This window comes from Ranitomeya imitator, chromosome 10 (assembly GCF_032444005.1).
Source record: "Ranitomeya imitator isolate aRanImi1 chromosome 10, aRanImi1.pri, whole genome shotgun sequence".
Classification (NCBI taxonomy): Eukaryota; Metazoa; Chordata; class Amphibia; order Anura; family Dendrobatidae; genus Ranitomeya; species Ranitomeya imitator.
The window spans coordinates 31548481-31570032 of record NC_091291.1 but is presented as its reverse complement, the minus strand read 5'-3'; the positions used below and the strand labels follow the sequence as shown (position 1 = coordinate 31570032).

The 21552-nt window shown below is 40.8% G+C and overlaps 1 protein-coding gene and 1 pseudogene across 2 annotated transcripts; both read left to right on the top strand.

Annotated features, from left to right (window-relative positions):
• The first annotated feature begins 4054 nt into the window (after positions 1 to 4054).
• LOC138652077 (galactoside alpha-(1,2)-fucosyltransferase 1-like) lies at positions 4055 to 9463 on the top strand. 2 transcript variants are annotated; one of them, XM_069742801.1, is made up of 2 exons: positions 4055 to 4135; positions 7502 to 9463. In XM_069742801.1, exon 2 carries the CDS (start codon positions 7532 to 7534, stop codon positions 8537 to 8539), a length of 1008 nt encoding a protein of 335 aa, XP_069598902.1. In that variant the 5' UTR covers positions 4055 to 4135; positions 7502 to 7531; the 3' UTR covers positions 8540 to 9463. The 2 variants fall into 2 exon arrangements, with proteins under 2 accessions (XP_069598902.1, XP_069598903.1); XM_069742802.1 differs by lacking the exon at positions 4055 to 4135 and adding an exon at positions 4155 to 4298.
• A 9450-nt stretch (positions 9464 to 18913) lies between these two features.
• Positions 18914 to 20911, top strand: LOC138652188 (galactoside alpha-(1,2)-fucosyltransferase 2-like; annotated as a pseudogene).
• Positions 20912 to 21552: the final 641 nt, after the last annotated feature.

Sequence of the window (21552 nt, the reverse complement as noted above, 5' to 3'; positions counted from 1 at the left end):
ACCATGGGGCAGATTGCTGGACACTGGGGCAATACTGGAGACCCTGGGGCAGATTTCTGGACACACTGGGGCAGATTTCTGGACATACTGGGGCAATGCTGGAGACCCTGGGGCAGACTTCTGGACACACTGGGGCAATGCTGGACACTGGGGCAGATTTTTTGACACATTGAGGCAATGCTGGAGACCCTGGGGCAGATTTCTGGACACACTGGGGCAATGCTGGACACTGGGGCAGATTGCTGGACACACTGGGGGTAATATGCTGGACACACTGGGGCAATGCTGGACACTGGGGGTAATATGCTGGGGACACTGGGGGTAATATGCTGGACACACTGGGGGTAATATGCTGGACACACTGGGGCAATGCTGGACACTGGGGGTAATATGCTGGACACACTGGGGGTAATATGCTGGACACACTGGGGCAGACGGCTGGACACACTGGGGCAATGCTGGACACTGGGGGTAATATGCTGGACACACTGGGGCAATGCTGGACACTGGGGGTAATATGCTGGACACACTGGGGGTAATATGCTGGACACACTGGGGCAGACTGCTGGACACACTGGGGCAATGCTGAACACTGGGGCAGATTGCTGGACACACTGGGGGCAGTGCTGGACATACTGGGGCAGATTGCTGGACACACTGGGGGTAATATGCTGGACACACTGGGGCAGATTGCTGGACACACTGGGGGCAGGACTTGAGGCATGGGCAGAATGTAGATACGGGGCATGATTGGAGACACGGGGCAGGATTGGATCATGGGGCAGGATGGATACGATGGAGACATATGGGGCAGGATGTGGAGATCATATGGGGTAGAATGGATACTCATGAGGGCAGGATGCGAGAACATATGGCTGGAGCCAGGAATGAGACACACGGGGCCAGGGTGGGGAATATTATTACCATAGGGGCTAATTAAGGGATATTATTACTGCAGTGATGTATTTATTTTATTTTTTGAGTATACTGTTTTAAATGGGGGGGCGGTCCTGTTACTATGCAGAATGACACTATATCGCCTTTTTTTCTTCATGTGATGTAATGTAGAAGTTGTGAAAAGTTAAGTAATGTGTTCTGCAAGCGGAGCTCGAGATAACTGTGTTATTTCCTGCAGAAACGAGTCCTGGCTGGAAGGAATGATGGCGGTCTATGCTGGATGAAAGATGAAGGACTTCACCTAGAGACGTCACTGGTGAGTCAGTGTTACCTATACACTGACACTATACACTGTATACTATATACAGAGGTCCTGTGTACAATGTCACCAGTGATCACTGTATTATCTATACATTATATACAGAGCTCCTGTGTATAATATCACCAGTGATCTCTGTATTACCTCTACACAGACACTGCATACTAAGTACAGATCTCCTGTGAATACTGGCACTTATGGTGATAGTATTGTGGTTTTTTTTTTTATTACTGATCAGTATTGTAGTATTCAGTCACTATGTGGTGGTAATATGTGGTCTGGAAATGGTGTTGTGGTATTTGTCCCTTGTATGTAGTATTATTCGGTCACTATGTGGTCTGGTCATGGTGTGGTGGTATTACGTCACAGGTTTGGCATGTGGGGGTGACACCATTAGGCCCAGTTTAAGTTCTACAAAACAGGAAAACCATTTTTGGTAACCTTTGTGTGTATTGAGCCGGGGGAGGGGGGGGGGGGCGCCAAACTCGGGAACAGCCCCGGGCGGCAAAAGCTCTAGCTACGCCTCTGAACAGCACACAGATTTCAAACGCCGGGAGTGCGCTTGGAATTAGAGCGAGGGAGGACATATTACTGTAGGGACATGTTAGTTATAAAATCATTTTTCTCAGCGAGTACAGGGCAGTATTAGGTCAGACTATACAACATTGCAACACAACTATAGTGTGCGAAATGAATAGGGAAAATGTGAATTTCGGTGGGAAATATTTTGGCGCGGGGGGCCCCATTTGAAAGTTCGCATCGGGGCCCCTCACTTTGTAGTTACGCCACTGCAGATACACCTACTTCACTGAGAGTGTTCTGGACTTCAGTTGATGTTGTGAACGGGTTCTTCTTCACCAAATTAAGTATGCGGCGATCATCCACCACTGTTGTCATCCGTGGACGCCCAGGCCTTTTTGAGTTCCCAAGCTCACCAGTCAATTCCTTTTTTCTCAGAATGTACCCAACTGTTGATTTTGCTACTCCAAGCACGTCTGCTATCTCTCTGATGGATTTTTTCTTTTTTTTCAGCCTCAGGATGTTCTGCTTCACCTCAATTGAGAGTTCCTTTGACCGCATGTTGTCTGCTCACAGCAACAGCTTCCAAATGCAAAACCACACACCTGGAATCCACCCCTGACCTTTTAACTACTTCATTGATTACAGGTTAACGAGGGAGACGCCTTCAGAGTTAATTGCAGCCCTTAGAGTCCATTGTCCAATTACTTTTGGTCCCTTGAGAAAGAGGACGCTATGCATTACAGAGCTATGATTCCTAAACCCTTTCTCCGATTTGGATGTGGAAACTATCATATTGCAGCTGGGAGTGTGCACTTTCAGCCCATATCTAATATATAATTGTATTTCTGAACATGTTTTTGTAAACAGCTAAAATAACAAAACTTGTGTCACTGTCCAAATATTTCTGGCCCTAACTGTATGCCAAGGAAATCTACTCCAGACCACGGAATAGTCTATGGGTGAGCAATAGAATTCCGATAAGGGTATGTGCACATGTGGAGTAAAATTTCTGCATCTCTTGGCAGGAAAAACACAGCTGAAAAAAAGTACAGCTGCAACGTGTGCACACAACCTAAAATTTTGAACAAATTTTTGGAGGCTTATATAGCAACGAACTGTACCTAAGAAGATGTAATGCCCTATGGGTGAGCAATATGATATTGACAAATTTGAAACAAGTTTTTGACGCTTTTATGGCAATGAAATGTACCCAAGGGGATGTAATACCCTATGTGAGAGCAATATGATATCAATACATTTTTTTAGGCTTATATTGCAACAAAATGTACTCCAGTCATAATTAAGTGCCATTTAGAAATTGTGACATTTTATGGCCACTGAAAAAAACGTACAAAGTCGTGCCACTTCCAGTACACTTTTCGCTCTTTCAATCAGTTGATGGATGGGGTTGTTTGACGTTGGAAAAAAATGCTGCAAGGTGAGAAGCTTCCAAAAATAGAAGTCTTAATATTTTCCTTTTATTAATTAACAAAATGCAAAGGGAATGAATAACAGTCATTAACTGAAACAGAAACAGAGATGTAGAAGTCTCAAAACTGGGTGAGGAATTGCCAACTTCTGTTATAAAGACCAAGATAGAGTTTTTGGGTAAAGTGCATCATTCTACTAGTTACTGAAAACAGAATGGGGCCTACAAAGAAAAGAAAACAGTACCTACAGTCAAATATGGTGGAGATTCAAAGCTGTCTTGGGGTTGATTTGCTGCCTCTGGCACTGGGTGACTTGACTACGTGCAAGGCATCATGAAATCTGAAGATTACCAAAGGATTTTGAGTTGCCATCTGGTGCTCACTCTCAGAAAGCTGGGTTTGCATCCTAGGTCATGGAGCTTCCATCAGGACAATGACAAACATACTTCAAGAAGCACCCAGAAATGGATGGAAACCAAGTACTGAAGCATTCTGAAGTGGCCAGTAATGAGTCCAGATATAAATTTGCCTGTTTTTTTATGTTGTTCCAATACACAAAAAACATGTGTAATTGCAATAATTATCTCGGAGGAATACTTCATTTTCTGGAACAATTTCAAGGGTGCCAACACTTTCGGCCATGACTGTATATTTTATGACTTTACAAGTAACTGCAGAATTTTTCCACCTTGGTAATGAAGAACAGGATAAGGATAACCTGAGGCTACACAAAGAAGACATGTATTTTAATCACTAGTAAATAATTTGCAGATTTACAAAAAGACTTGTCACACCTGCTTTTACAGTGTGTGCTACAAGACATTTTATAGAACTTTTCATTGCAATATATCTTGTGAATACACGACTGTGCAAACTGCGGAAGAGGATGCAACTGGTAGAGAGACGATTCCCAAGGAAGAGATACGTGGTGCTAAGGAATTGAGAAGTGCCGACTGTAAAGGTGCAGGTCAGTACGTAGAGTGTTGGGTATGGAAGTCTGAGTGTCTGAGCAAAGACGAGACAATGCTGAGTGCTAAGAGAAAAAGCAGTGTTTGCCACAACGGAATAAAGCCTCCTCATGCAGATACATTAAGTCGCAGTACCAAGGAAGACGGAAGAGAGTAATAAAGGTAGGCCTTGACTGTTGCAAGTCCTTATGGGGTGGGCGTTGGGCACTTGAGAAGACTTATGGCCGCTTTTATGGCTGCCCTGTCTGTGTGTATTTGCATATGTTCTGTACATGGGTATATATATCAATGCGTATTGTCGGGATTTAAGGTAGGCTTTAGGTAGCGTTCATACAGGCAATGAAGTTTAGTCCAAATATGTGCAGTTTATTGCTTTCATAAAACTTAAAGGGATTCATAATAGTGATGAGCGAGTGTACTCGTTGCTCGGGTTTTCCTGAGCACGCTCGGGTGATCTCAGAGTATTTATGACTGCTCGGAGAATTAGTTTTCGTTGCCTCAGTTGCATTATCTACAGCTGATAGCTTGAATACATGTGCGGATTCCCTAGCAACCAGGCAACCCCCACATGTACTCAGGCTGGCTATTAGCCGTAAATCATGCAGCTGTGTCAACAAAAAGTAAATCTCCGAGCACTAACAAATGCTTGGAGACCACCCGAGTGTGCTCGGGAAAACCCGAGCAACGAGTACTCTCACTCTTCACTAATTCATAACCACAACAGCCTCTTCTGTGCTCAAGTGGATAAAAGCAAATAAACGGTTAATTAAGCAGGCCAATATATGTCAGTGCGGGTACACTCAAACAGATTACAGTCCTTTCTCCCCGATCAAACTTTATACACAGAAGAAGCATGATCCTACCATGTCTCGGTATCCCCTTCAACCTGAGCTCCAGCAGCTCTCCTCCCAGCAGCAAACAGAAGTGTTCATCTCCATGCACAGTTCACACTGAACAGGCGGTAGCTTCCACACATTACTCCGCAGCTTCAAAACAAACACTGCTCAGTTTTTCCTAACTGTAGTCTCCATTCAGAGACTGCTACTGCTTACATTTTGGCTGGTCACTCGCCAGCAGCACACGCCACTTCTGCTCAACATCCAGTAGACTGCCAGCTGCCAGGTGAACAAAGGCCCTGGTTCTTAGTCAAAGCGAGCTATGTGTATCTAATTAGGACCTGTCCTGCTAGGATTTAACCATAGCCTACCTGGCTTTGCTACAGTATGTATGTGTATGTGCACAAAAATGTAAGGGTGGTACTAAAAGGGCATACAGAGCAAGTAGAGCAAGTAAGTGGTAATTGTAACACAGCTTTACTAAAAAATGTAGATTACTAGAACAGACAGTAGAAACATTCTCCAGAAATGTTAACCCCTCTTTTTGTCCATTGTAGCCTTCTGCAATGCTGCACTCACATTGGGAGTTCTGGTGATAGGTAGAAGAGTGGATTTGACAACATTTGAATTTGCAAAATCGCACAGATTTTACTGGGAAGTTTGATTCACAAAAAATATATTCTCTGCAAACTCAATTTCCCTTATTATGCTCTAGGGTTTGGAGAGGCCTAAGAGCATAATTAAAGTTAGACGTAGAAAAAAAAACAACTAATACCTTACCATTCGCCTCTGAAGCTCACTCTCCCTATATAGTCCTTGGCGCCTCTTCTTAACATAGCTTCATGCTGAAACCCCAGGCATCCTCATGCTAGTTTGGGACTTCTAGAGACAGCTAGGTTGGAGTATGTCCGATTTGTCCAAAGGCGAGGACAGGCACATCAGTGCTGATTTGGCGCTGGAGTCACCTGTCAAAACAATCGCACAAGAGCCTCTCAGAGAGCGAGTGCCGACACCACAGGATCGGCACCGGTACAGGAGGTTTCTATTATTTTATCGGTGCCAAGCGATGGGTATGAGAAGAAATTGTATAATTAGTGGCCAACTTCTTTAACATGTCCCCCTTTTTAGACCCCTTTTTGCTAACAGCAAATATAAATAAAACCAATCATGCTTCTTACCTTTCACCGCTTCCTCCTTGCATGGCGCAGGTGTTGCAATTCAGCAGGAAGATGCACCACCAGTTGAAAGTAGAGCTTGGCCACTGGTGGGTCATGCTCCTGTATGGGCTTGGTTGAGTTCTCGAAAACCGTGATCGTTATACCCTTGCCCTTAATCCTATCACATTTTAATAAATTCTTGTTTGTACAATACATCAAGATTAAAATTGTGGAAGCCGGGGAGGCGGTTCTGTGGTGGATGATGGCCATTTTGCATACTTCTTACACTTCAACGGGTCCAGGTTGGAAGTCAGGGAGTCAGTTTTGTGGTGGATGATGGCTGTTTTGCATGCTTCTTACACTTCAATGGGTCCAGGTTGGAGGTGGGGGAGTCAGTTTTGTGGTGGACAACTGCCGTTTGGTGTGCTTCTTATACTTCAATGTGCCACCTGGACCCATTGAAGTGTAAGAAGCGTGCGAAACGGCCATGGTCCATCACAGAACTGACTTCCCCGCCTCCAAAATTTTAATCTTGATGTGTTGAATAAACAAGATTTTTTATCCGGAAATCAGAGTGCCACCCCTTCACTTCTTCTCTTGGATACGCAAAGTGATCAACACATCTCTAAAGAGGTCTGGATACACATGATGAGAGCATTATACTGCCTCTGTACAAATCCCTAGTTAGACCGCACATGGAGTACTGTGTCCAGTTTTGGGCACCGGTGCTCAGGAAGGATATAATGGAACTAGAGAGAGTACAATTGAGGGCAACAAAATTAATAAAGGGGATGGGAGAACTACAATACCCAGATAGATTAGCGAAATTAGGATTATTTAGTCTAGAAAAAAGAAGACTGAGGGGCGATCTAATAACCATGTATAAGTATATAAGGGGACAATACAAATATCTCGCTGAGGATCTGTTTATACCAAAGAAGGTGACGGGCACAAGGGGGCATTCTTTGCTTCTGGAGGAGAGAAGGTTTTTCCACCACCATAGAAGAGGATTCTTTACAGTTAGGGCAGTGAGAATCTGGAATTGCTTGCCTGAGGAGGTGGTGATGGCGAACTCAGTCGAGGGGTTCAAGAGAGGCCTGGATGTCTTCCTGGAGCAGAACAATATTGTATCATACAATTATTAGGTTCTGTTGAAGGACGTAGATCTGGGGATTTATTATGATGGAATATAGGCTGAACTGGATGGACAAATGTCTTTTTTCGGCCTTACTAACTATGTTAATACTAATGTTAATACTATGTTAATACTAATCTGTATGTTTTTTCTTCTCTATCTCTCAATTGCCATTTATTAAAAGTAGACATTCCATTTAGTTAAGTTTTTCATTTTTCCATATTCTTCTTTTTCTAGCCACTTACTGCACATTAAACCTTGGACATCATGCGGTGGAATTTTCTGAAGTTTATTACCATCACTTTTGGAGTCGTTGGCTTCCTGAATATATTTTATTTATTGAAACTTCATATTAAAATAACAAATTTATCTATATTTTATGGCCGATTTAACTTCAAAATGGAAGAATCTGGTTATTCAAAAATGTCTTTAGATCAGACTCCCATGGGAATGTGGACATACATACCAGCCGGCAGCTTCGGAAGTTTCATGTCTCAGTATGCTACCCTTTTATCTCTGTCGAAGCTCAATGGCCGCCAAGCGTACATGATGCCCAACATGCACAATAACCTTGCCAGAGTTTTTAAGGTCAGGTTACCTGTCCTTGACCAAGAGGTCACAGATCGAATGAGTTGGAAATTGCAAAAACTTCATAACTGGATGTCCCCAGAATATCGCAACATCATAGGAGAATATGTGAAATTGTTTGGCATTGTATCTTCTTGGACTTTCTACCATGACATGAGAGAAGAGATTCTTCAAGAATTCTCCTTTCACGATTTTATCAAAGATGAAATAAATGTCTATCTTGCCACCATTATAGGAAGCACAAAAAATGTGACGTATGTCGGAATTCATGTTCATAAGGAAGACTATATCCAGATAACACCACATGAACAGAAAGGAGTCATTGACAAAAAACAGTATTTACAGAGAGCCATGGGTTATTTTAGAAAAAAGTATGCAAGCCCCATTTTTGTGGTGACCAGTAATGATATGGACTGGTGTAAGGAAAACATTGGTAATTTACTGGGAGATGTTTATTTTGCCAGCAATAAGACCTCACCTCAGCGAGACTTTGCACTTTTGGCTCATTGTAACCACACCATCATGACAATGGGGTCGTTTGGATTCTGGGCTGCCTATCTGGCTGGCGGTGAGACAATTTTTCTAACTAATTTTACTGACTCTACCCACGAAAGAATATTCAAGCATGAAACTACTTACCTGCCAGAATGGATAGGTATTCCAGCCGACTTATCACCGATACCATAAAATTAAAATATTTGACTGTATTTTTTTTCAAACATTTTTCTAGGAATGTTTTCTGTGTTTTTGAAGATTGTTAAAAAAAAATAACGATAATGATTTGTTCCGTTTTTTCCCATTGTTTTGACTAATCTGTTGAATGTCAATTTGAAGGACACCATTTTCATTTAGTACTATGAAGTACTGTGCGAAAGATTTAGGCAGGTGTGGAATAAAGGCTGGAAATAAGAATGCCTACAAAAATAGTAGTGTTAATAGTTTATTTTTTTTTTTATCAATGATCAAATGAAAAAAAAATGAACAAAGGAGCTATCTAAATCACATCAATATTTGACAGACTGCCCTATGAAACCTTTGCCTTTAACGAAACATCAAATCTTCTAGGTACACTTGTACACAGTTTTTGAAGGAATTTAGCAATGAGGTTGTTCCAAACACCTAGGAAGACTGCAGATCTACTGTTAGTCCACCTGTAATGAAGACTACAGAGGTCCAACTACCGTATATTAAGCCACCCCACATAATAATCTCAGAGGTAGGACCGATGTGATCTTTCCTCCTCAAGGCCTCTTCATGACTTTACGACACTGGTCTCAGAGGCTATCATAGTGTAGACGTAGAGCAGGCCTCCACAACATGCGGACTGCCGGCCCTTTGCATCCCACTGAAAGATGTTATGCAGCCAACAAAGAACCGAGACAATCTGGTTCCCACCTCCATATATTCAACTGTATTCGCGTCTTTCAGATGCGCATATAGTTGAATACTTTGGCGCTAAAACTGTGGCAGAGCAGAACAGCCCTTGTCAGCCCCTGCCTAGACATGTGTAGCGGCATCATGAAGTCATCACGCCACACTGTGACGTCACCAAACTGCTGAAGAAAAAGACCCTACAATCCTTTCCTGAATGGAGTGCAGGCATGCATTGCAAACCCCCGCTCTATTTATTGTGCGTGGGACTACCGAGTGCAGGAATTCTGTGATTTACTGTTTTACATACTGTATGATTTTTACAGTGCTTTGCGAAAGTATTCGGCTCCCTGGAACTTTTCAACCTTTCCCCACATATCATGCTTCAAACATAAAGATACCAAATGTAAATTTTTGGTGAAGAATCAATAACAAGTGAAACACAGTTGTGAAGTTGAATGAAATTTATTGGTTATTTTACATTTTTGTGGAAATTCAAAAACTGAAAAGTGGGGCGAGCAATATTATTCGTCCCCTTTACTTTCAGTGCAGAAGTTCATTGTGGATCTCTGAATGATCCAATGTTGTCCTAAATGCCTAATGATGATAAATAGAATCCACCTGTGTGTAATCAAGTCTCCGTATAAATGCACCTGCTCTGTGATAGTCTCAGGGTTCTGTTTGAAGCACAGAGATCATCATGAAGACCAAGGAACACAACAGGCAGGTCCGTGATACTGTTGTGGAGAAGTTTAAAGCTGGATTTGGATACAAAATGATTTCCAAAACTTTAAACATCCCAAGGAGCACTGTGCAAGCGATCATATTGAAATGGAAGGAGCATCATACCACTGCAAATCTACCAAGACCCGGCCGTCCCTCTAAACTTTCATCTCAAACTAGGAGAAGACTGATCAGAGATGCAGACAAGAGGCCCATGATCACTCTGGATGAACTGCAGAGATCTACAGCTGAGGTGGGACAGTCTGTCCATAGGACAACAATCAGTCGTACACAGCACAAACCTGGCCTTTATGGAAGAGCGGCAAGAAGAAAGCCATTTCTCAAAGATATCCATAAAAAGTGTTGCTTAAAGTTTGCAACCAGCCACCTGGGAGAAACACCAAACATGTGGAAGAAGGTGCTCTGGTCAGATGAAACCAAAATTGAACTTTTTGTCAACAATGCCAAACGATATGTTTGGCGAAAAGGCAACACAGCTCATCACCCTGAACACACCATCCCCACTGTCAAACATGGTGGTGGCAGCATCATGGTTTGGGCCTGATTTTCTTCAGCAGGGACAGGGAAGATGGTTAAAAGTGATGGGAAGATGGATGGAGCCAAATACAGGACCATTCTTGAAGAAAACCTGTTGGAGTCTGCAAAAGACCTGAGACTGGGACGGAGATTTGTCTTCCAACAAGACAATGATTCCAAACATAAAGCAAAATCTACAATGGAATGGTTCACAAATAAACGTATCCAGGTGTTAGAATGGCCAAGTCACAGTCCAGACCTCAATCCAATCGAGAATCTGTGGAAAGAGCTGAAAACTGCTGTTCACAAACGATCTCCATCAAACCTCACTGAGCTCGAGCTGTTTGCTGAGGAAGAATGGGCGAGAATTTCAGTCTCTCCATGTACAAAACTGATAGAGACATGCCCCAAGCGACTTGTAATCGCAGCAAAAGGTGGCGCAACAAAGTATTAAGTTAAAGGGGCCGAATAATATTGCACGCCCCACTTTTCAGTTTTTGAATTTCCACAAAAATTTAAAATAAGCAATAAATTTTGTTCAACTTCACAATTGTGTTCCACTTGTTGTTGATTCTTCACCAAAAATTTACATTTGGTATCTTTATGTTTGAAGCATGATATGTGGGAAAAGGTTGAAAAGTTCCAGGGGGGGTGAGTACTTTCGCAAGGCAATGTATCTTTGCATTTTTCCTCGTTGAACCCAATAAAGAAATAATTTCTCACTGTGCAGAATTTAAGAAACCCATGAATTCTGGAAAATAATTAGCACTGGACACAATAAAATTAAGAATACAGCAAAGTATGAGAATGGACTATGGTAGGCTATAGCTCAAGGTAAGAGAATTAAAAAAATATTTTTTTAAATTATTTTTTACGCAGATTGTCTTTCTTTCCATCTGTTTAATAAAACAAGAAAAATGGAGCAGCACTACAATCGATGCAAATGTGCAATTGGTGCAAAGTTGTACAAGATTCCACTGAGAACCTCTTCATGTATACTTCTCCCCAAAAAAAACACCCCTGTCCAAATCCAGAAATCAAGTGTAACAGACTTTACTGAACCTAGGGGTCCCAACATTTCTTTACTTTACCATTGTTAAAGACATACTGGGAATTATACGTTCATGGCATATAAGTGCTTATGATGGGGTCTGACTTGACATTGCAATTGATCACTGTTCAAACATTGGTGAACTATGATTGCTGGTGCTAAATTCATGGTCATATGGTGGTTCCGGTACTGTATTTATGTACTTATGATAGTTTTGGTGATGTATTCACATAGTTATGTTTCTGTTGATATGTTCATGTAGAGATGGGGGCTATGATGTTGCATTCATTTATTGATAGTAATTCTGGAGCTGCATTTCTGTACTTATGGTAATTGTGTTGATGTATTCCTGAAGTTATGATGGTTATTTTGATATATTCATGTACTGATGGGGGTCCTGGTGATGTTGGTGGTAGTTCTGGTCACGTATTCATGTACTACTGGTGGTTCTGGTTCTTTATTCATGCACTGATTATCGTTATGTATTTCTGCTGTTAAAATGGCTCTCTCGATGCATCCATGTACTGATGATGGTTCTGATAATATACAGTGGGGCAAAAAAGTATTTAGTCAGTCAGCAATAGTGCAAGTTCCACCATTTAAAAAGATGAGAGGCGTCTGTAATTTACATCATAGGTAGACCTCAACTATGGGAGACAAACTGAGAAAAAAAAATCCAGAAAATCACATTGTCTGTTTTTTTAACATTTTATTTGCATATTATGGTGGAAAATAAGTATTTGGTCAGAAACAAACAATCAAGATTTCTGGCTCTCACAGACCTGTAACTTCTTCTTTAAGAGTCTCCTCTTTCCTCCACTCATTACCTGTAGTAATGGCACCTGTTTAAACTTGTTATCAGTATAAAAAGACACCTGTGCACACCCTCAAACAGTCTGACTCCAAACTCCACTATGGTGAAGACCAAAGAGCTGTCAAAGGACACCAGAAACAAAATTGTAGCCCTGCACCAGGCTGGGAAGACTGAATCTGCAATAGCCAACCAGCTTGGAGTGAAGAAATCAACAGTGGGAGCAATAATTAGAAAATGGAAGACATACAAGACCACTGATAATCTCCCTCGATCCGGGGCTCCACACAAAATCCCACCCCGTGGGGTCAGAATGATCACAAGAACGGTGAGCAAAAATCCCAGAACCACGCGGGGGGACCTAGTGAATGAACTGCAGAGAGCTGGGACCAATGTGACAAGGCCTACCATAAGTAACACACTACGCCACCATGGACTCAGATCCTGCAGTGCCAGACGTGTCCCACTGCTTAAGCCAGTACATGTCCGGGCCCGTCTGAAGTTTGCTAGAGAGCATTTGGATGATCCAGAGGAGTTTTGGGAGAATGTCCTATGGTCTGATGAAACCAAACTGGAACTGTTTGGTAGAAACACAACTTGTCGTGTTTGGAGGAAAAAGAATACTGAGTTGCATCCATCAAACACCATACCTACTGTAAAGCATGGTGGTGGAAACATCATGCTTTGGGGCTGTTTCTCTGCAAAGGGGCCAGGACGACTGATCCGGGTACATGAAAGAATGAATGGGGCCATGTATCGTGAGATTTTGAGTGCAAACCTCCTTCCATCAGCAAGGGCATTGAAGATGAAACGTGGTTGGGTCTTTCAACATGACAATGATCCAAAGCACACAGCCAGGGCAACGAAGGAGTGGCTTCGTAAAAAGCATTTCAAGGTCCTGGAGTGGCCTAGCCAGTCTCCAGATCTCAACTCTATAGAAAACCTTTGGAGGGAGTTGAAAGTCTGTGTTGCCAAGCGAAAAGCCAAAAACATCACTGCTGTAGAGGAGATCTGCATGGAGGAATGGGCCAACATACCAACAACAGTGTGTGGCAACCTTGTGAAGACTTACAGAAAACGTTTGACCTCTGTCATTGCCAACAAAGGATATATTACAAAGTATTGAGATTAAATTTTGTTTCTGACCAAATACTTATTTTCCACCATAATATGCAAATAAATTGTTAAAAAAACAGACAATGTGATTTTCTGGATTTTTTTTTCTCATTTTGTCTCCCATAGTTGAGGTCTACCTATGATGTAAATTACAGACGCCTCTCATCTTTTTAAGTGGTGGAACTTGCACTATTGCTGACTGACTAAATACTTTTTTGCCCCACTGTAATTATGTAATGATGGTGGTTTACGTGTAATATTTCTTACTGTTTATGGTTCTAATGATTCAATGAAAAAAAGAAAAGAAACTTAAAAACATCATTGAGAGCCATACTTGCAATACCATATCCAGACACAAACACACAAATAGATGATGTATTTGTCACTATTTTGGTCAAAATACACAAACTCGCAACCCGCATTAAGGGTCCTCATTATCTTGCGAGTCCTACACTAAATTAAAAAAAATCACTGAAAAAAAGAAAAGAAAATTCACATCACTAAGAGCCATATTTGTAATGCCATATCCAGACACAAATGCACAAACAGGATGCAGCAGCTCGCCCAAGATAATAGCAGGGGCAGCACAGGTGCAAAATACTGAAAACATAGGGTTTTATTTGTCATTATCTGACAAATACCTCATCTATTATTCACATCTTTTTTTTCACATTTTTATGCAAGGTGCAGGCCGGGTCTTTCCAGTGGTGGCTGGTTAATGTGGGGTGTCTAGCCTGTGGGTGCACATATGGCATTGGCAGCCCACCTGATGTAATAGTAGGGGCATCGGTAATGGGTTGCTATACAGATAGAGATGCATCTCACATAAGAGTGTAAACGATACCTATGCAGACATGTGTGCAATTGGAATACCAGGCAGCCGCCTCACGGATGTTTGGTGGGTTAGTAAGTGGCTTGCTTTCAGTATTTTGCACCTGTGCTGCCCCTATTTTTATCTTGGGGACCTGCTGCATCCTGTTTGTGCATTTGTGTCTTGATATGGTATTGCAACTATGGCTCTCAATGGTGTTGTTTATGGTTCTTATGATGTATTGATCTATTTATGGTGGTTTTAGTGCTGTATTCATGTACTGTTGATAAGTCTTGTTAATGAATCATGTACTGATAATAGTTAGTTCTACTGATGTGATCATGTACTGATGGTGGTTTTTGTGGTGTATTCATGTTCTGATGGTGGTTCAGATGATGAATTTATGTACTAATGATGGTTCTCGTGTTGTATTCATGTATTGATTGTGATTCTGGTGTTGTATTCATGTACTGATAGTAGTCCTGGTGATGCATTCATGTACTAACATAGTAACATAGTAACATAGTTAGTAAGGCCGAAAATAGATATTTGTCCATCCAGTTCAGCCTATATTCCATCATAATAAATCCCCAGATCTACGTCCTTCTACAGAACCTAATAATTGTATGATACAATATTGTTCTGCTCCAGGAAGACACCCAGGCCTCTCTTGAACCCCTCGACTGAGTTCGCCATCACCACCTCCTCAGGCAAGCAATTCCAGATTCTCACTGCCCTAACAGTAAAGAATCCTCTTCTATGTTGGTGGAAAAACCTTCTCTCCTCCAGACGCAAAGAATGCCCCCTTGTGCCCGTCACCTTCCTTGGTATAAACAGATCCTCAGCGAGATATTTGTATTGTCCCCTTATATATTTATACATGGTTATTAGATCGCCCCTCAGTCGTCTTTTTTCTAGACTAAATAATCCTAATTTCGCTAATCTATCTGGGTATTGTAGTTCTCCCATCCCCTTTATTAATTTTGTTGCCCTCCTTTGTACTCTCTCTAGTTCTATTATATCCTTCCTGAGCACCGGTGCCCAAAACTGGACACAGTACTCCATGTGCGGTCTAACTAGGGATTTGTACAGAGGCAGTATAATGCTCTCATCATGTGTATCCAGACCTCTTTTAATGCACCCCATGATCCTGTTTGCATTGGCAGCTGCTGCCTGGCACTGGCTGCTCCAGGTAAGTTTATCATTAACTAGGATCCCCAAGTCCTTCTCCCTGTCAGATTTACCCAGTGGTTGCCCGTTCAGTGTGTAATGGTGATATTGATTCCTTCTTCCCATGATTGAGGTTCTACTGCTTTATTTCTGCAGTGATAGTAGTCCAGGTGATGTATTCATGTATTGATGGCGGTACTGTATTCCTCTGCTGTTATTGCTTCTGATTGTGCGCAGATGACGCAGATGAAGCATTTCATTAATTGTCAGATCGTTACATATCTAAGTTGTTAGATAACCTGCTATGTTAGTAAACCATTGAGCCTTTTGACTTATGGTAAGTGCTTTAATTTCTTCTGTCTTATTATGCTTTGTCTTTTTTTATTTACTGAGCACTGCCGCTGTTTTTTCCTCCTAGCCCTGTCAGATCTTATTTTCCCACAGATGTTAGTGTTTGGTGCCTAGCACTTATTTCTGTTTGTTTGGACTTAAGTCTATATTTATGTAGGAGTATTAAACTTTTGTATTTGAAGGACCCATTACTGCCATTTTGGCTTTCCATTGCCGCAAGCTGAACTTATTTTAAATTTAGGAAAGTTTGTTGTTGCTATAATCACATTGACCGGCAGAATCATGTTCACAAGTCATTTTTACCGTAAAATAAATACTGTAAAAGCAAAACTGAAAAAAACAATGCTGAATTGCATTTGTTCACTGCAGATTTTTATTGCACCAAGAAGGGCGCAATTTCAATTTTCGCCACGGCAGCAGGAAAGCTAGATTTTTCCCTGAATACAGTTTATACCACAAGGCAAATAGATAAAATTGAGTAAAAATAAAAAAGCAAATAATCTGTCTAGTAATAGCGTCAATTACTAAGTATGTAATTAAATCAGCAGATGGCGCTGTGGTTACTGGAGATGGTTGCAGGAACATATTACAGCCGATGGCTCTGAAGCTACTGATAGTGCTAGATTTTGTTCTTACATAACAATAAGCTGGCATTTTAACAGGGGTGCGCAAACTTTTTCATATCCACTGTATAAGTATATACTGTTTTTTACAGATTTTTTTAATGTAATTTTTTTTATATTATGATTTTATATCGTATTTATAGTATCGGATATTGAATACATCTGTTCAAGCAGTGGTTTTCCATGTTCTTATTAGAATTTGCACATTGTAAATGTCTGGAAGCATGGAGTAAAGAAACAAACTGGAATATGGGAATATGTGAAACCAGAATTAGAAACCTCAAACTATTCTTTTTATCAAACAGCTTTACACTTCCTTGGCATTCTCTTCATCAGGTATCACCTGAAATAACTACTAATGAATAGATATGCCTCGACGCTTTCCTAATAATCCTGCACAAAGTAGGTATTTCCCTAACCTTTCAATGTTGTACGTTAATAGCATTTTTTTCATGTGACAGGCTGAGGGCTGATTTTATTAAGCTGAGAAGGGGCCAATATCCATGGCCCTACACAGACTATTAATATCAGCCAGCAGTTCTCTGCTTAGCCTTTGCTGGATATTGAAAATAGGGGGTGCCTCATGTCATTTTTTGGGGCCCCTCCATTTTTAATAACCAGCAAAGACAAAGCAGACAGCTGCAGGAAGATATTAATTGGCTGGGAAGGTGCATGGATATTGGCCCCTTACCAGCATAATAAGAACAGTTCACAGCGGTCTGTTTTCTCTTGACTGGTTATAAAAATAGGGGGGACTATTTCTAGTTCTAGTTACTAGTTCTTGGCATGGCTGTCATGGGACCGGAGGTGCCCATAGCCATAATGCTTGTTGATTGGCTGTGCCGCAGCCTTTCAACAAGCTTTATTGGTCTGCCTAACCTGAGTAGTAACACAGATGTACAGTAAGAACAGTAAGAAGTCTGTGTTCGGGGTTTGGAACCAAACATTTGACGTTCAGTATGAACCCCGAACTTTACAAAAAAAAAACAAACAGCAATTCTGGCTTTATTTTTCTTTTCTGCAGTGTTCACTAGCTAGAATAAATAGCATATTTTTGTTTTAGATTAAAGTCATTACAAAAATGATGATACCAAATATGTATCATTTATTTATTTTTTATGACTTTTTTTTTTTACAATAAAATCACATTTTTAAAAATATAAAATTTTTACAATTCTCCATGTGGCAAGAGCCATAACAATTTGATATTTTTGTTGATGGAGCTTTTTTTTCCCTCTGGTTTGAACTGCGTTTTTTTTGTGTTCCTGTGACCTTTTGATCCCTTTTTGCTCAAGGTGACAAAAACAGCAATTCATGGTTAGTTTTTACATTTTTTTTTACAGCCGTCGCCGGGAATTTTTAATTACATGCTAATTTTAAAGTTCAGGTTGCCTACAGATGGAGCAATACTAAACTTAACATAGTTTATTTTATTAATATTATTTTTCCAGGAATAAAGGAGCTAAAAATCTTTTATATGCACTATTATTTATTTTTCTAAAGCATTTTTTCTTCTTTATTAATTTATTTGTTTTACTTTTTTGCTTAGTCCTCATTGTGGGACTTGAACATTCTCCAGTTTCATCTGTGGTATGACACACTGCAATACTTCTGTATTTCTGTGCATTATAATTGTCACATTCAGCCTATTAGACCGTGGTGCTTTCAATGCCTAAAAGGCGACCATAGCTGATAGACCCAGAGGCTGCTGGTAGGTATCGGGTTCCAAGGTAACCACTGCCCCCTTGAAATCGCATCATTAGGGGCAGATGTGTCGGTCGCTGCATCTAAAGTGTTAAATTGCCGAGATCGGCGCTAGCACTGAGTCTTGCAGTTGCAGACGGGTGTCAGCTGTATGTAACAGCCAATACCGACTCCTCCCAACTGTCCATGATGGAATAGTATATCATAGGGCAGTAAGGGGATAATGACCATCCTTTAGTTTGTTTTTTTTTTGTTTTTTTTTAAATCTAGGACATCTAAAAGCTGTAACCTTTGTAAAGGTTTTTATTATCGTGTCATCATATTCTAACACCCATTTTTCTTTTTTTGGAGCTGATGGAGGAATTGCTGTTTTATGAGGTGAGCTGTAGTTTTTATTGGCGTTACTTTGGACGGCATATGACTTTGATCACTTTTATTTCTTAAAGGGACTCTGTCACCTGAATTTGGCGGGACTGGTTTTGGGTCATATGGGCGGAGTTTTCAGGTGTTTGATTCACCCTTTCCTTTCCCGCTGGCTGCATGCTGGCTGCAATATTGGATTGAAGTTCATTCTCTGTCCTCCATAGTACACGCCTGCACAAAGCAATCTTACCTTGTGCAGGCGTGTACTACGGAGGACAGAGAATGAACTTCAATCCAATATTGCAGACAGCATGCAGCCAGCGGGTAAGGAAAGGGTGAATCAAACACCCGAAAACTCCGCCCATATAACCCAAAACCTGTCCCGCCATATTCAGGTGACAGGTTCCCTTTAAAGCAGGGTGACCAAACGATGACAAGTAAATCAAAATACATCTGCCAAGAGGTTCTATCCTTACAAAAAAGCAATGGCGGTCCATCACCTTTTATCAGCAAAACGGAGGAACGGTGCGCCATCGTAAGTGAAAAATATACTTTATTCATGTTGCATGGTTTCAACCCATATCGGAGAGATTATCGAGCTAATTCCAGTAAAGGCTTAAACATTGGGGCATGAATGAATAAAGGAGCGTCAATGTTCCCACTAATGGTGGAGTTCTATTCCTCTTTTTTTTTTCTAAGCCACATTCATAATACTTTTATTTTTTACAAAATTGTGTAAATCTATAAAAATAGATTTGAGAAATAAAAAAATAGGTTTCTCACAATTTTTTTTTTCTAATTCTACTATGAGCCTTTTTAAAAATTCGATTAGTTCTATGCCCCTTTAAAATGAACCTAAGGCCTCTTTCACACTTCCGTCGTTTGGCCAACGTCGCAAAGCGTCGTTTTGGAGAAAAAAAACACGCATCCTGCAAAGTTGCCCACATGATGCGTTTTTCTCCATAGACTTGCATTAGCGACGCATTGCGACGTATGGCCACAAGTCGCATCCGTCGTGCGACGGATTCGTCGTGATTTTGCGACCCGTCGTGATGAAAAAACGTTCAATGTATCGTTTTTTCGTCCTTCGGAACCGCCATTTCGTCCTTCGGAACTGCAAGTGCACTGTTATGCCCACCTGTGCATGTGCAAACCAAATTTGCACGTCAATTAATTTTCAGCGCACTGGATAAAACTGTAATAGGCAAAGTCCATATTGTATGACATTGCCCTATGTCCCATTACCTTTACTTTACCTGGGTAGTTTTACTGAATGATTCCCTTTAACTACAAATTATTATTTTTCGTTTCATTGGCGTTGTCTTGTATTAATCGATAATTGTCTTATTTCAGGATAAAAGCTTCCGTACTTACTTTTTTCCCTTTCCGTTAATGTATAAACAATGACTACAAAAATGAAGAGATGTACGTCGTGGATGGCTATCATTTCCTTAATCGTCTCCGTATTCTTGAATTTCGATATCACTTTGGACAAAACATTTTTCAAATGTTTTCAAAACATCAATGGCAAAAATGGCTAAAAATGTAGTCACCATGTCCCATAAAACCAGTCACTGGTGTTTGGACCATAGAGCCTCGAAGACAGATGGGAAATCTAATGGGAGAGTACGCAACCCTCTTTGATTTATCCAAGATCAATGGTCGTCAACCCTACATCTTACCCCCACTATTTAGGATAAAGTTACCTGTTCTACCCCAAGACGTTGCCAATCGCATGACGTGGAAGAGGTACATGCTATTAAATTGGATGCTACCTGAATGCAGGCACATATCTGGAGACTACGTCCAGTTTCTTAGCACTCCTTGGTCTTGGACTTTCTATCACCACATCAGAGATGAGATTCTCCGTGAATTTATATTTCATGAACTATCTTAAAGAAGAAGCTAATAATTATCTCACCAAAGTAAGGGGAGATTGCAAAAATGTCACCTTTACTGGGGTACATGTTTCCAAGGGTGACTATGTACAGTAGAATATATGGCAAAGGTGCGGAAAGGAGTTGTGATATATGGACAAAGCCATGACCTACTACAGAAATAAGTACTCGGAATCCTCTCTTTGTGGTGACCGGTAATGAAATAGATTAATACTTCTTTCGGAGACGTTCACTTTGCTGGGGATGGCGATGAATCGTCTCCTGCCAGAAATTTTACTCTGTTAGTACATTGCAACCATACTATTATGACTATAGGGTCTTTTGGAATCTGGGCTTCAAATATAGCAGGAGGAGAGACCATTTTCCTGTTCAACTACATAATGCCAGATTCTCCATTCCTCAAACAATTTCGATACGAGACAGCATAGCGCCCTGAATGGATTGGAATACCTGCTGACCTCTCTTCGCTTATGGGAGAGAAGAGAAAAATAGGCAATGACAAAACTGAATTACGTAAACCTTCAGGGTAATGACATTTAAAGAATATTGGTTGTAGATAGTGGAGGATGTTGACTACCACCACCAAGATAAGTATTCTATGTCTCTGGATCAACATGTTAGGGCATGTTAGGTTAGGCTATGGGTTGAACTAGATGGACTTAAAGTCTTCCTTCAACCTTAATAACTATGTAACTATGTCTAAAAGTCTATTACACTATTCTATATAGCAAAAAAAAAGCATATTGGCATGTACCAGCCCATCTGGTGCCAAATGTCTTTGGACTATGGGAGTTCCATAACTTTCACATCCGTCTGTTTGAAGGAATTCAGCAGAATACGAAGAATTTTAGAATTGCTTATCTAACACTAGAAACTTTTGACTACAACTTGAACCTACAATATTGATTTTTTTTCTGTTTTTCTTCAATGATTTGCCTTTAATCATCGTATTTCAGGTCATATACTGTAGTTAGCTATTAACATTATACTTATCTATGCATGATATATTGTATCTACCATCATCCTGGAGCAGAGGACTGGTGCCCTTTGGTCATTACTTGCTGGTATTAATCTAGTAAATCCTATTAGTGATGATGACGATTCTGCTGTCCTCCCTACCTCTCGGTGCAAAGAGCAGAATAAGTAGAAGCACAGATTGCAGAAATGTTTA